This window comes from Neoarius graeffei, chromosome 15 (assembly GCF_027579695.1).
Source record: "Neoarius graeffei isolate fNeoGra1 chromosome 15, fNeoGra1.pri, whole genome shotgun sequence".
Classification (NCBI taxonomy): Eukaryota; Metazoa; Chordata; class Actinopteri; order Siluriformes; family Ariidae; genus Neoarius; species Neoarius graeffei.
The window spans coordinates 9,346,220-9,361,632 of record NC_083583.1 but is presented as its reverse complement, the minus strand read 5'-3'; the positions used below and the strand labels follow the sequence as shown (position 1 = coordinate 9,361,632).

Sequence of the window (15,413 nt, the reverse complement as noted above, 5' to 3'; positions counted from 1 at the left end):
CATAAACGCAAGAGACAGCTTATAAATTAAAAAAGATGAATGCTACACTTACAACACACCTTGAAGTTTATTTGGAGTTTTATCCAGCAGAGAAATCCACTCCTTCTCAATTTTCTCTATACTGAGTACTCCGCCATTACTGCTCGGCTCACGCTCCGGGAGAACTGGTGCAACTGAACTTACTTTCCTTTTCTTGTAGTTTTCTTTTCCTTTAATTGTTGATACTGTTCCGTCTTTCAATCCGGGCTTATAGCCAACGCTCCTCAACAGATCAGAGGTTTCGTACGAGTCCTCAGTAAAATGTGCAGAGCAGAGGGAGAGACCACTTCGTAGGTGCCCAATCCGTGAATTTCTCGCAAAACGCGTCCAAATCTTGGCAGTTTGAACATTCTTGGGCCATGAATGCAACGTAAATCCACCTTCTGTCATGTTGCTGCATCCGCCAGCAACACATCTACGTGGCATGGCGATAAATTAGCTCAAAATGGAGGATCGGAGTTGCAGTCAGCTCTGTGTTTTAGTATAGCGGAAATGGCGATGAGACCGACAGACTTCCTGCTGTGATGTCACAGATGTCAAGGTCATTCACTCAGATAGCTACCTATATGAATAATTTTAATCGTAAAAATTACTATATTAGATTTATTGTTAACGCTTAAAACTATTCCTGTGCCTTTTTTTGAGGTCTCAAGGCATTTATAAACAAAAAGCGAGGCTGCGTATCTCTTTTAAGGACTGGGATATACTTGACGCTACGTGACTTGTACGCTTGCAGACGCTGCTGCTACGCAAGCAGTGTACTGGCTATACTTGCGTACGTACTTTATGTAAATGTGGACGATTCCAGCAGGCGGCAGTGCGAGAAATCATGACAGTGAGAAAACAACGTCTGGTTTCGCCGTGTTGTGAGTTGAGGGAAGAAAGATGCTGAAGATAAAAATGAAAGATAAACATTTTCTCGAAGCATTCAGCCATGTTGATAGCTTCAGAGTAGTAAAGAACGATGCTGACGTGACGCACCAAAACATGAACGCGCTGCCATCCCGGTTTTTGCTGGTACTGTAACTCGTGTCAATTTCTGATGACATGCTCAGAGGACGCGTCAAAAGAGCACTGGGAACGCGTGGCAGCCATGATGCGTGTGTGCACGCAAGCATTCTGAGCGTCAAGTATGTTCCGGCCTTAACCATAAATCATAGATTTGTTTGTTTATTGAAAGAGTCCAACAGCTGACCTCCTCATAGACCTCCGTTGTAGGCGGGTTTGGAGTAAACAGGCTTTCTGTTCTTTTTTTTTTTTTTTTTTCTCTGCAGGGAAATTCTTGCTGTTTCTTTAATTAAGTTCCATGTACACCAGATAGGTTAGTGCAAAAATACTCACGATTTAGTGATTCGTTGTTTATATGACTCGAGTCTCTCTGGACTAAACAATGCATTCCTTTTACTTAATCAGACAAATCACACATTTACTGTCAAAGAAACTCGTTGTCTCTTGATTTGCTTTCTTTCTTTGTCAGCGTGTAGTTATCTTTTTTTTTCTCCCCCCTCTGCATGCTTTCGGCATTCCTTCTTGCTGGCAAAAATACACGCTTGTTCTCCAAACAACTGGAGGCTGTGTGACTGGAGAAGGTCATCTTGACTCTGTCCCATCTGTAGCCAGACAAGAGGCTGAACACCGCCTTTCCACTAATGTTTTCTAATGTTATAGGTTAATCCTCAGGAGCCGGGAGCAGCCCTAATCACGTCTCATCACTTGACTCGGAGAGCAGAGCATGGCCAAATTGCTCTGGGTTTATCTTCACTTGCAGCAAGCGGTCCTCAGACAGCGTTTCATGTCTGGGTTCCCGACATCATCATATCCAGTAATTAATGGCTCAATGTACAGCCGACATTCCAGACAGCGTAAAGCAGCATAAACAATTTAAACAAGCTTTCAAAAGGGCGGCTACTCTGCATCCTCCGTGATAGAGATGGAAGAATGCATACATCTCTGTAGAGCTTGACTATTACAAGTTTAGTTATTACAGGATGGGGACTGCCATCTCACGGAAGATGCATGATTATTAAAGTCATGTTCTTATCCGGCAGGCTTGGAAAACAACCTTTGGCCTAACCATGGTACAGCTGTTTATCTCTGATACGTCCTTTTAAACTGTCGAATTCTGGAAGTAAGTGGATCTTATAAATTAAAAAAGTGGGCGGGGGATATAGAAACGGGTTCCGTCCGTCCGGTCACGTTTTCGCTTCCGGGCCATATCTTTAAAACTACTGAAGATACAATGGTGCTTGAAAGTTTGTGAACCCTTTAGAATTTTCTATATTTCTGCATAAATATGACCTAAAACATCATCAGATTTTCACACAAGTCCTAAAAGTAGATAAAGAGAACCCAGTTAAACAAATGAGACAAAAAATATTGTACTTGGTCATTTATTTATTGAGGCAAATGATCCAATATTACATATCTGTGAGTGGCAAAAGTATGTGAACCTCTAGGATTAGCAGTTAATTTGAAGGTGAAATTAGAGTCAGGTGTTTTCAATCAGTGGGATGACAATCAGGTGTGAGTGGGCACCCTGTTTTATTTAAAGAACAGGGATCCATCAAAGTCTGATCTTCACAACACATGTTTGTGGAAGTGTATCATGGCACGAACAAAGGAGATTTCTGAGGACCTCAGAAAAAGCGTTGTTGATGCTCATCAGGCTGGAAAAGGTTACAAAACCATCTCTAAAGAGTTTGGACTCCACCAATCCACAGTCAGACAGATTGTGTACAAATGGAGGAAATTCAAGACCATGGTTACCCTCCCCAGGAGTGGTCGACCAACAAAGATCACTCCAAAAGCAAGGCGTGTAATAGTCGGCAAGGTCACAAAGGACCCCAGGGTAACTTCTAAGCAACTGAAGGCCTCTCTCACATTGGCTAATGTTAAGGTTCATGAGTCCACCATCAGGAGAACACTGAACAACAATGGTGTGCATGGCAGGGTTGCAAGGAGAAAGCAACTGCTCTCCAAAAAGAACATTGCTGCTCATCTGCAGTTTGCTAAAGATCACGTGGACAAGCCGGAAGGCTATTGGAAAAATGTTTTGTGGATGGATGAGACCAAAATAGAACTTTTTGGTTTAAATGAGAAGTGTTTGGGGAAAGGAAAACACTGCATTCCAGCATAAGAACCTTATCCCATCTGTGAAACGTGGTGGTAGTGTCATGGTTTGGGCCTGTTTTGCTGCATCTGGGCCAGGACGGTTTGCCATCATTGATGGAACAATGAATTCTGAATTATACTGTACCAGCAAATTCTAAAGGAAAATGTCAGGACATCTGTCCATGAACTGAATCTCAAGAGGAAGTGGGTCATGCAGCAAGACAACGACCCTAAGCACACAAGTCGTTCTACCAAAGAATGGATAAAGAAGAATAAAGTTAATGTTGTGGAACGGCCAAGTCAAAGTCCTGACCTTAATCCAATCGAAATGTTGTGGAAGGACCTGAAGCAAGCAGTTCATGTGAGGAAACCCACCAACATCCCAGAGTTGAAGCTGTTCTGTACGGAGGAACGGGCTAAAATTCCTCCAAGCCGGTGTGTAGGACTGATCAACAGTTACCGCAAACGTTTAGCTGCAGTTATTGCTGCACAAGGGGGTCACACCAGATACTGAAAGCAAAGATTCACATACTTTTGCCACTCACAGATATGTAATATTGAATCATTTTCCTCAATAAATAAATGACCAAGTATAATATTTTTGTCTCATTTGTTTAACTGGGTTCTCTTCATTTACTTTTAGGACTTGTGTGAAAATCTGATGATGTTTTAGGTCATATTTATGCAGAAGTATAGAAAATTCTAAAGGGTTCACAAACTTTCAAGCACCACTGTATCTTCATGAAACTTTGTATACATATCAAGTAACATGTGAACTGGTGCCTTTTGCCATTTTTAATTTTTTGAAAAAAGTGTTTTTCAAATTTTTACATAAATAGATTTTGACTTAGTTTCTATGAGCAGTGTTCGTTTCCGGAGCATGTATCCCAAACTATTCATGATACAGGTTTGAAACTTGGTATACATGTTAACAAGGTGATGTAGATGTGCCTGTTCATACTAAGAAATTTGAGAAGTTTAAATTTTTCATGTTTCCATGGAAACAATTGCAGACTCAGTCTCTCAGGTTAGTCTTCAGGGTAGGTTTTGTTTCCGGAGCAGAACTTGAGAACTATGAGTGGTATGGTGTTGAAAGTTGGTATATGTGTTGATTAAGTAATGTATATGTGCCTTTTGATAATAAGAAATGTGAGAAATTTACATTTTTAGCTCACCTGGACCAAAAGTCCGGTGGGTTTATGCCATGGGCTGCTGAGGTCAGTGTAAAGAGGTCGGGTTGGGTTCCTGCAGCAGAACTTGAAAAATGTGACAATATCTTGAAACTTGGTATATAGTTGGTATATAGGGTGGGCGGGGGATATAGATGACTCTGTCTTCTTGTTTATATGGCATAAATACTCAACTATGGTACTGTGACGTGATACTGTGACGGCTGATACTGACCAGTTTTCCTATTACAGTTAGTGTTTGAATTTTAAAAACCTCCTACATCATCTTCAAACCAACAGAAAGCTCTGTTCCGCATACCGGCCTTCTAGGTTTTATAGCTTAGTAAACACTTTTGAAAGGAAGGTCAGCGTTTTCAATTTGAGGCATGGTTCATGACCGCAATAATGATGACAGCAGAAAGGTTTAACAGAAACAAGGCTATTTAGTGTCCTTCACATCACTGTGCAGAAAATCACTAAACATTTTTACAGTTTGATAGTGTCGTAGCCAACATCACGTAAACCGAGACTTATACTAAGGTCTTACATAGCCGGGATCACTTCACAGTAGACTATTTTAAGTCTTCCGGGGGTCAACCGGCACGTGTTCCAAGCCCTTCTGTCAGAATACATGAGAGCCACAGAGCTACCTTGGCAACTGGGAGGACGTGGCTTCCATCCCAGGAAAGTTTCGTCTTGTTGAAAATTGACGTGGCAACCATGAAGGCATACGTGAGGCTTACGTGGGCCACCAGGGGTTACCGTAACATTCCGTCGCAATCATCAAGCTCAACACCATTCTGCAGGAAGTGAAGCGTTTGCCTCGGGGGCGTGGCTTATTTCCTCTTGCCATGGGCACTCGTGAAAACCGTACGCACTGCCGTCATTGCCATAAGGCCATACGTCGCCATACATCGCTGCTGCCCCTGGTTTTACCGGCGTCTTCCATCGCTATTATCACAGCTACTGTGGCTTCATTTGAATATTTACTCCGCCCAAATTTATGCGATGGATCACCTCCGAAATCTGCCGGAATGACCACGGTAGGCCCCAGCCACGGTTCTCACGGATCAACCAGCTATCTGTGACCTTAGCATGAGTCATGACCAAAAACAAAGTATATTGAGACTAATGCCCCTTTTCCACCAAAGCAGTTCCAGGGCTGGTTCGGGGCCAGTGCTTAGTTTGGAACCAGGTTTTCTGTTTCCACTGACAAAGAACTGGCTCTGGGGCCAGAAAAACCGGTTCCAGGCTAGCACCAACTCTCTGCTGGGCCAGAGGAAAGAACTGCTTACGTCAGCGGGGGGGCGGAGTTGTTAAGACCAACAACAATAACAAGACCGCGAAAGATCGCCATTTTTAAGCGACGAGAAGCAGCAGCTGTACAAACGCGAAGTCATCCATTATTATTATTATTGTTGTTGTTGCTGCTGCTGCTTCTTCCGTGTTGTTTTTGTTTCGATATTTGCACCAAGGTTTATGCAAACGTAGCGACGTAACTGACGTATACAGCGACGTAATGACGTATACAACAACGTAACTGACGTATACAGCAACGTAATGACGTGCCTTCCCTTAGCACCGCGAGCTATGGAAAAGCAAACTGGTTCTCAGCTGGCTCGCAAGTTGAACGAGTTGTGAACCAGCACCAGCACTGGCCCCGAACCAGCCCTGGAACTGATTTGGTGGAAAAGGGGTATGAGTCAGGACCAAGACCAGGACTGGACCAGTGTGTGTGAAAGGGAGCGGGGGAGGGGTGACGGCCATTAACAGGAACAGAAACTTCAAATTAGCAGTGAGGCACGTTCTTGGTTGCACTTGAAGCGGGAAGTTTTACATCCAGTCACAGTAACAATGCTAACAAATAAATCAGATAATACACAGGGAGTTTTGTGAAACCTTCGCAGTTGTCGTCTTGAAATAAAATCCCAAGCCCTCGATGGTTCAGACAGAGTAAAAATGCATTCGAGATATTTGAGAGATGAGACCGAGATCTTCAAAAAGTGGTCTTGAGACCAGCATGGAGAGGGAGACGGAGACAGATCTCAAATACTATATCACGACTTGGTACATGATGGACAAGGATGTCTTGGTTCTGACATGCTCTCGAGTGGACGTCATTTTTAAATCTTCCAGGTGTAGAGCAAGTGGGTGAATAATAATAATAATGGCACTTGCATGACTGCTACTTCCACACACGGATGTAAAAACCAGTGCAAGGAATTTACGTTACACATCCGCGGGTTGCTAACATACTGAACCGTTCAGATGTAGTCATCGTCATGAAAAATGCTACTGTAAATCTGACAATCTGTCAGATATCGTCTTCCTCAAATCATCCTCTGCTCTTTCTTCCTCCCTCGCTGCAAACCCCCCCAGATATGTTACTGCCTCCATCTAGGATTGTGATCGTAGCTGTGGTTTGCCAGGATTAGAGAGAAACGGGGTAATAGAGAGTCTCTTGTGTGGTGCTCCATAAAGCTCAAAGGAAATCGGACACAAATTTAATAAGAGGTTTTAGGCTAAAGAAAGGCACACAGCCTGCACTGTGAGTCAGAGAGAGGAGCCAGTGTTGGTGCAGGAGAATCGTTTCTCTGTGTACGCCAAGTTGTATAATTTATTAATAAAACTGATGTTATAGTAGAGCTTTATAGCGTCTTGGCAAAAGCTTTATTGTGATGAGCATCTGAATGCTTAATAAAACACCAGAAGTGTTTTTGTTGTTGGAAGTTATATTTGTTCTCACTCGCTTTTTTTTTTTTGTACATGCTGAGAAAATTATAACCACCGAGACTGATGGCTCGCTGTGAAGTAGTTGGCAGGTGCACATTATTTTTCCTCTTTTAACGCCAGGCTTCTTTACAAGCTAATATCTCTGACTTGTTACTTTTGGCGAGTTATAACATGCCATGTTTTGTATTTGTTGGGTGAGGTTTTGTGGTTTAAAGCAGCATGCCAGAAATCGAAAGTGCGCTCATTTGTTAATTTCTACTTATTTTTATACTTGCATGCAGAAACTGGCCCCAGGAGTGAACCAGTTTGCCTACACGTGCGTGCAGGAACACCCCATCTGGACCAGTCAGCAATTCTGGGAGACCACCTTCTATTCCGAGGTGCAGAACCAGATCCGGGACCTGTACCTCAATGCCCCTGAGGAGAAGTCCCTCATCACTGCCAGACTCAAGGTAAGGAGATTAAGGTTGTGCTGCTTCAAAAAAAAAAAGTCATCTTAAAACCAGGATATTGGATTATGATGGTGTTGTCTGAGAAATATTTCTAGGTTACGAAGCACCTCAAGGAACTGTCTTGTACCTCGCTCACTCACTGATGATGAAATGACAGTGATTGTATGCGGCGCAACAGAAAAGAGTTCGAAGCCCTGGGACTTCCAAGCCCTGGGACTTCCAAGCCCTGGGACTTCCAAGCCCTGGGACTTCCAAGCCCTCGGACTTCCAAGCCCTCGGACTTTGAATCCCAATAATGCTGTAGTCATCAGTGACCAGGACTCTAATGCCGCTTTTCCACTACCAACGCGGCTGAGTTGGGCTGAGCCATGCGGTGCTGAGTTGGGCTGAGTTGAGCTGAGTGGGGCTGTTGGAGTTGCATTTCGACTACAACCGCGCTGAACCGTGCTGGCTGGAAGTGGGTGGACACATTGGGTGGAGTTAGCGAAAGTGGGTGGACGTCACGTGATGTCGTTAAGCAGCACAAACAGTGACATCAGTGACCTTTTAAGTGGTAGTCTCACAACCCGGATAGTAAACAATAAACATGGAGTCGTTAGTGTTGCTGGTCTTGGTGCTGTGGCTTGTTGTCACCGACAACGCCAACAGATACTGGCAAGAGCGTATAGATGAGGCGAGGCGCATAAGGCTTCAGAAATTCTCGTAATTCGTAATTATTATTCTTCCGGGTTTACGGTGTTTACAGATCCCAGCGTGCTCGCGGGGCGTGTGAGGACACTCCTCCTCACCAATCAGTGCACAGGGGAGTGTCTGCTCACGCCCCTAGCCCCACTCGGCTCGGTTTGGCTCGCTTCAGCCCCACTCCAAAACCGTGCGAGTTTTGGGTGATAAGCAGGGCTGAAGCGAGCTGAGTCGTGCTGCTCTAAGGTAGTCAAAACGCGAGCCGTGTCGGGCTGAAGTGAGCTGAAGTGAGCTGAAAAAGGGTAGTGGAAAAGGGCCACAAGAAAGCAAAATTGTCCATGCTGTCTGGCATACTATCTCCCCCTGTCAGTCACAGTAACACGAGCCAATCACTGACATCTCTTTGAGCACATGTCTGCAGAAGAGGACCTATAGCGTCTTCTCCAAGTGTGTCAAGCTACCCTGTGATGCCGCATGTTCAGCAGTTTGATAAGATGAGGTTGGCTGACTTCACGTATCTCCGAGGACACACGTTGAAAATGTAGAGGAAATGGGTTCTAATCACCCAAGACCAAAATGCAGAGAATTGATTGATCAGTTTATTTCTTGATTGATTTTTAAAGTTATAGTTGTCATCACATGTATGCTTTTCAACTAGTAGCGCTATAATATTTGTCTTCAGTGTTGGAAATAAGGAATTTTAAGCAGACTGTCACAGGACAGACCAGTCTGAAATTTTGTCTGTCCGTCCATGTTTCAGCCTGTCCAAATGACGGGCCAAAGGCCCGGAACAATGCGGCCGGGGGTCTGGGGCCCACCTTATGGCCCCAGAAGCTGAAGGGCTTTAGATGCCTGGAGATGTCTTCTCAGCTATTTCCAGGCACATTTTTGTGATCTTCAAAGGCCAAATTACACTCGACATTAGTTGCTAATTACACTACAAATCGAATATAATTTACAAGAAAATGTCCGAAGATTCAAGAAAAAACATGCTTAAAGTTCTACCCAAGAAAACAGCAGCACACACGGGTCAGTTCCATGTCAGTATGGAGGGTAAGGAAGTTCAAGTCGGTTACAACTTACTGGGACTCGTATACAGGTACTATAATAACACTCATGAAACATTACATCAGCAATGACCGTTTTTATACTGTGTTCATAATAAGTCGATAAGAAATTTAGTAATTAACAACACAACTCTTCTTACATAATAGAGTTAAAATTTTGAGAACGAGATTCCAAGTAACTTAAAATTGTGTTAAAATTTAAATCTACATCCTACAAAGCATATGACTATGACTGTCATTCTTATGAATAGAAAAATAATGCGCATAACCATTGATTGGCAGTTTGGCACTTAACGTAATACTGTACTGCAAAGTTTCATGGAAACTGAACTCATAATCAACTGACTGGATCAATCCGAGACGGTCAACCCTAAAACTAATGTATTGTGCAATAAAAACAACAGTGAATTATTATTAGTGTGCCACTCGGGGGAGAGGGAGGTGCCTGTAAATTTTGGCGGGGCTAGGACCTTCGGTGGCCGAGTTATGAATTTTTAAATCCCCGTGTAGATGAGCGGCTGGAGCTAGGGCTCGTGCTAAAGCTTTCCGCGATCCACGCTCGCTCCTGACGTTGGATTGGGCTGAACCTAGTCTGGTTAACACCAGACCATATCACAAGTGAAATATGGTCTGGAATCCGCCTATTGAATTTCTCGTAGGGGAGGTGTGGTTTACGATTGTCAACGGCCGTTTATTGGACTTTGCGAATGTCTGTCATTTGGTGTATACGTAGCCCATGGCCAATCATGGCAGTTGTGCCCGGTGACGTAGTTAGAGCAACGAAGAGGCGAAGAAGAGAAGGAAAGAGAAAGAGAAGGCAAAACAAAAATAGGAAAACAATGGCACCGAACTTATTTCACTTGTGATATGGTCTGGTGTTAACCAGACTAATTCAGAACAGTGTCTAAAGCTTGATCGAAAGTTTGGTTCGTATCGCTCGCCGCCATGTTAAATGTGATCCGTAAACAATCCCAAATAAACTACAAGCTTCCGTTTGTCGAGTAGTACGCGTCACCGTCTTTCCACCCCTCCCCACTCTCTGATTGGCTCCCTAACTCAGGCGAGCCTTTAGACCATAGTTTCCATGCTGTCTTTTCAGATCGGAACGATTGTGCAAAGCAGCATGGGATTTCCCAGGCTAGGCTGAACCTGGGCTTATTCGAAAGGTCTCGGGGAGAGGGAGGTTTCTGTAAAATTGGCGGGGCTGGGCCATCTATGGGCGAATTATGAAATTTTAAAGGCTGGCTCAAGCCAGGGCTCATATTAAAGTTTTCGGCGAGCAGCGCTCACACGGGGGTTTTGAGGGGGAATAACGGGCCAGTGCAGGGCCGTACCGGGTCATGCCTGTGCTGGTTTGAGAGGGTTGTGCGGGGTTAGGACCACCGGTGGCTGAGTTATGAACTTTTAAATTCATGCCCGCAGAGGCCCTGGGTTTCACAGGCTGTGTTTATTTAGAAGAAAATTAGAAGTAGATTAGACCCATATCTTAAAATTTTTCATGGGCCATCCGGTCCGATTCTTTTGAAACGCAGATGGACAAATCCGAAAATTACCGGTAAATGTCCGACCTTATTTCCCACACTGGTGTGTTGAAGCTAATGCTTGTAATCTAAACCTTTAGTCATACAGCAGCGCCACACATTCCTACCTTGATTAAAACGTGATAAATCGACACTTGAATCTGAGCTTGTGTCAATTGCAATTGTAATATTCATAGCTACTCCTGAGACTCAACATCCTTTGCATCGATCAACAGAATCACAACCTCTTTCCTGTTTTTCTCATTCCTATGTTCTCTCTTTCTGCTTTGGGGCCATCAGGATCCCGGGTCCTCCTCAGTACCGGCCCCCGCTCAATCGGAGCGGACCGCTATGGACCTAGCAGCCGAGCAGCTGCGCACGTGGCCGAGCCTTAGCAAGGAGAAGCAGCTGGAGCTAGTCAAGAGCGAAGAGAGCACGGTGTTCAGCCAGGCCATCCACTACGCCAGCCTCATGGTCTACCTGCTCGTGCCTCTGGACGCCAGCAAGAACAAGCTCCTCCGCACGACCGCTCCTGCAGCTGACTGGGAGAGCGGCAGCAACAGCATCGTCACCAACAGGCAAGACAGAGGCATTATTTTGTGTTCTGAAGTTGCAGTGGAGCAAAAACAATGGCATTTTCCTTTATTTACTGTCCACCGGTTGTCATTTTAGACGAGTCACCAGTCTGGAAAGTAGTGATGCAAGTCTATTAAAATAACTTCCCGGCCTCCAGCGGCCAATTAAATGGAGTTAAATTAGCCCTATGCTAGTGCCAAGTGTTATTCTAGGGCAGGATCCTGCTTCTTTTCCATAACCAAGGCATTTCCGAGGAAGGTGCCGACAGCACCGGGGGCGTCGTCTCAGCACGATGTGTATTCTAGAGCTCCGCTTCTATGCCATATCCTCTCCACCTCCTCCAGCTGGCGCAGCTGCCTCAGCAGAGTGGGTGAAATCTTCTGATGTTCTGGCCCAGTGTTCAACGAGTGCTCAGGCACAACCAAAAACAACAATACTGGGGAACCCCAGAGCTTTGTAGTCACAATAATATGTGCGACAAGCCAAATTGATATATCTCCAGAGCAGGTTCTATTCCATCCTTCTTGCCAAGCTGCACAGTAGCCTTTTGAAAACACATTAGTTCCTCATGCACAGCGGGAGCTCTTACCGCTACGATATTACTCTTGTACTGGAGCTTAAAGAGCGGCGTGTCTGTTACATCACTCTCAAATGCAAACATGGCTGCGAACCTGAGAGAGCGGAGTACATTTTAAACTTTCCTTTTAGCTTTGTGTGAATTTCCATCCATCCAAATATCATAGGTTATGTGTTTTATTTTCCCCCCGATTTAAATTGTTACTTCCTGAAACAGTAAATTTTGTCGTCGGATTATATGCATGGCCAAATTACCGTTAATGTGTACACAGGGTGTTTTTTTTTAAACCACTAATGCTGTATTATGGGGAGGAAATAATTTGTTACACTTTTAGCCTTGGGGTTTAAAGAGTGTTTACAGTTCAGTCATAAAATCAAAATACTCCCTAACACTTTATTTGCGCCCTGCACCATAGGACTGACAAATCAGCATCATGAACATCTCATACGCTGTCAGTTCCTGGTCATTCACATGAACATTGTCATAACATGGGTCATGACACGGTCATTTTTTATACTGGATGTTATGACAGCTGTAATAACACTGACAGATTGGTGTTAAAGGAACAGTCCACCGTACTTCCATAATGAAATGTGTTCTTCTCTGAATTGAGACGAGCTGATCCGTACCTCTCTGAGCTTTGCGCGACCTCCCAGTCAGTCAGACGCGCTGTCACTCCTGTTAGCAATGTAGCTAGGCTCAGTATGGCCAATGGTATTTTTTGGGGCTGTAGTTAGATGCGACCAAACTCTTCCACGTTTTTCCTGTTTACATAGGTTTATATGACCAGTGACATGAAACAAGTTCAGTTACACAAATTAGTGTCTGCCGGTGGGCAATTTGACACTTCTCCAAAAACACATCTGTAACCCTGTGAGTTTTTGTCATTCAAACATATAAGTGACACCATTAAAAACCTTGAAACTTCTAGTTTTCATATATATATATATATATATATATATATATATATATATATATATATATATGTGTGTGTGTGTGTGTGTATATATATATATATATATGAAATTAATTATATAGCTGGCCCTTTTTAAAGAGAGTGAAAAGAAATCTTTGGATTTTCTGTACTGTCTGACTGCAGCAGCCCCCGAGGCCACACCTATCGCTATTCACATGTAAAGTACCCGGTGCTTGTACCCGGTGCTTGAGTGGCTATTCAGAGGTGAGAGCACGCCCATCTAATTAGTATTCGACTAACAGAGACACTGGCTTGACATACAATTACTTTTTTACATTTTGTATGGAAACAACAAAACATTTCTAAATGCTCTTTTTACTTTTATGCAGCCAACACTTTTGTTTACAAGGTTCAAACTTCAAAAGTATTGGCTAGATATATTTATTGTGTGTTTTCTTGCACTGTTTGAAGACCTCTAAAACCTGTTTTTTTTTTACACTCAATTTAAATAAAACGTGTTTGTATTACATTCACTTTACTTTCATATTATTTTTTGTTAGGCTTTTCAGAATACAACCATATGTGCCACTTTTGCATAGATGTTTACAGTTAGTTGAAATACTTGAAAATGTCAGGGTGTTGCAAACAGCCTCAAAGTCTCTGAAAGGCCTTTGACTCCAGAGGGTTAAAGTTACTCAGGAGTGAAGGTATCAATGCGCTGCCGAAGCGCGCAGAAGGTGTTAGTACGCCTGTCATTATAGTGCGGACTTTCCATAGCATAGAAAATCGCCACGTTTCAATTTGTGTAACTGAACTTTGTTTCATGTCACTGGTCATATAAACCTATGTAAACAGGAAAAACGTGGAAGAGTTTGGTCGCATCTAACTACAGCCCCAAAAAATACCATTGGCCATGCTGAGCCTAGCTACATTGCTAACAGGAGTAACAGCGCATCTGACTGACTGGGAGGTCGCGCAAAGCTCAGAGAGGTACGGATCAGCTCGTCTCAATTCAGAGAAGAACATATTTCATTATGGAAGTACGGTGGACTGTTCCTTTAATGTCCACTCTTGAGATGCTTAATTTCTTCTAAAAGAGAGAACTTGCATTTATGTTATGTTGCTAAAGCGGTGGCAACGTAGTGGTCCAAGGAAGGACAACCAACTGGTGAACGGGTGACAGGGTTATAGGGCCAAACAAAATAATATGTGTTTCTTGTTTCCTGGGTTTTCAAAATAGGGTAGGTAGGTAGGGAAAAAAAATTGTTTATCCCAAAAGTTTACGACAAATTTTCTAGGGTAGGTAGGGAAAAAGTGAGAAGTTTCCTTTGAAAACTTTTTTTTTTTGCGCAAAATACTCGTTAAACGTTTGCAACCGATCCCAGAATGTCAGAACTGTGTGATTTGTTGTAGGAAACAATGTTGTAGTTACTCTATAGTTCTTCATTTGGAAATATTTTTAATTGTTGTGAATATCTTTTGCATTGCAATAGGCTGATTTGACAAGCAAACATTTCTGTCCACTGTGTCGCTTTTTGTTCCGAGGCGAACCTCCATTTTATAGGCACCTGGAAGCAGGGCTCGAAATTAACTTTTTTTCTTTGTGTCCCCCAGTGGTCCCGAATTCTGTGTTGTATTGTCCCGAATGGAAGCAATAGTGTCCCCATTTTTTTCCTCTCTGAAATAACCAGTGGTTAATATTATCTCATGAAGTTACTATTATATTTGTAACTATGCGATTTTGAACCCTTTATATCATTTTTACAATAAGTCACAAGACACAAGCGACACATGTCCTATACATCATCTACTTCCAAATTACAGTTATTGCATTTTCAGTTTATTAAACTTTGGTGATCTCACTGTATGAATAGATACCCGTTTATTTAAAGGGGCCAACTAGCTCATTCAGAAAATGTTTCAACTCCCTACATCTGCAGTACACTTTAGTTGAAAATAAGACCCCTTTTATGTTCATTTCATCTACTTATACCTTGAATATCTGTTGGCACTTATAAGGCCAACTTATAATTTTCACCATTACCGTTATCCATAGCCCTGTGATGACCTGGCGACTTGTCCAGGGTGTACCCCGCCTTTCGCCCGTAGTCAGCTGGGATAGGCTCCAGCTTGCCTGCGACCCTGTAGAACAGGATAAAGCGGCTAGAGATAATGAGATGAGATGAGACCGTTATCCATTTTTATGAACTTTCCATTATCCATTACCGTTATCCATTTTTATGAACTTTCCGTTATCCATTTTATGAACTTTCGCTGCCGAAACGTGGGGGCAAATGTTAGCAACATCAGCATAGTGCCAGGTCCGAGCCTAGTTGTGCTGCTGACTGACTAAACTTTCTGAACTAGAAAGACACCAAGAAAACTCACTTATTCTGTTGAACGGTATCTTCCGTGAATATCATCCACATCATTCCTGTTGTATTTTATAACGTGTCTAACAGTGTTCATTCAGTTCATTCAGTTGCTAGCGTTGCCTGCAGACCAGGCGATGACACTTTGGATCCTGAAGGTCCCGGAGACGTTATGTCTGGGCTTTCAGTTTCTTCCCCGC

General features: G+C 43.3%; 1 protein-coding gene across 2 annotated transcripts in view; it reads left to right on the top strand.

The window, feature by feature from the left end:
* sbf2 (SET binding factor 2) overlaps positions 1-15,413 on the top strand; it is a 368,376-nt gene that overhangs the window by 256,208 nt on the left and 96,755 nt on the right. For both annotated transcript variants that reach the window (XM_060940828.1, XM_060940827.1), the window contains exons 18-19: positions 7,334-7,504; positions 11,073-11,350. In XM_060940828.1, coding sequence (XP_060796811.1) covers positions 7,334-7,504; positions 11,073-11,350 — 449 coding nt within the window. The remainder of the gene's footprint in view (positions 1-7,333; positions 7,505-11,072; positions 11,351-15,413) is intronic.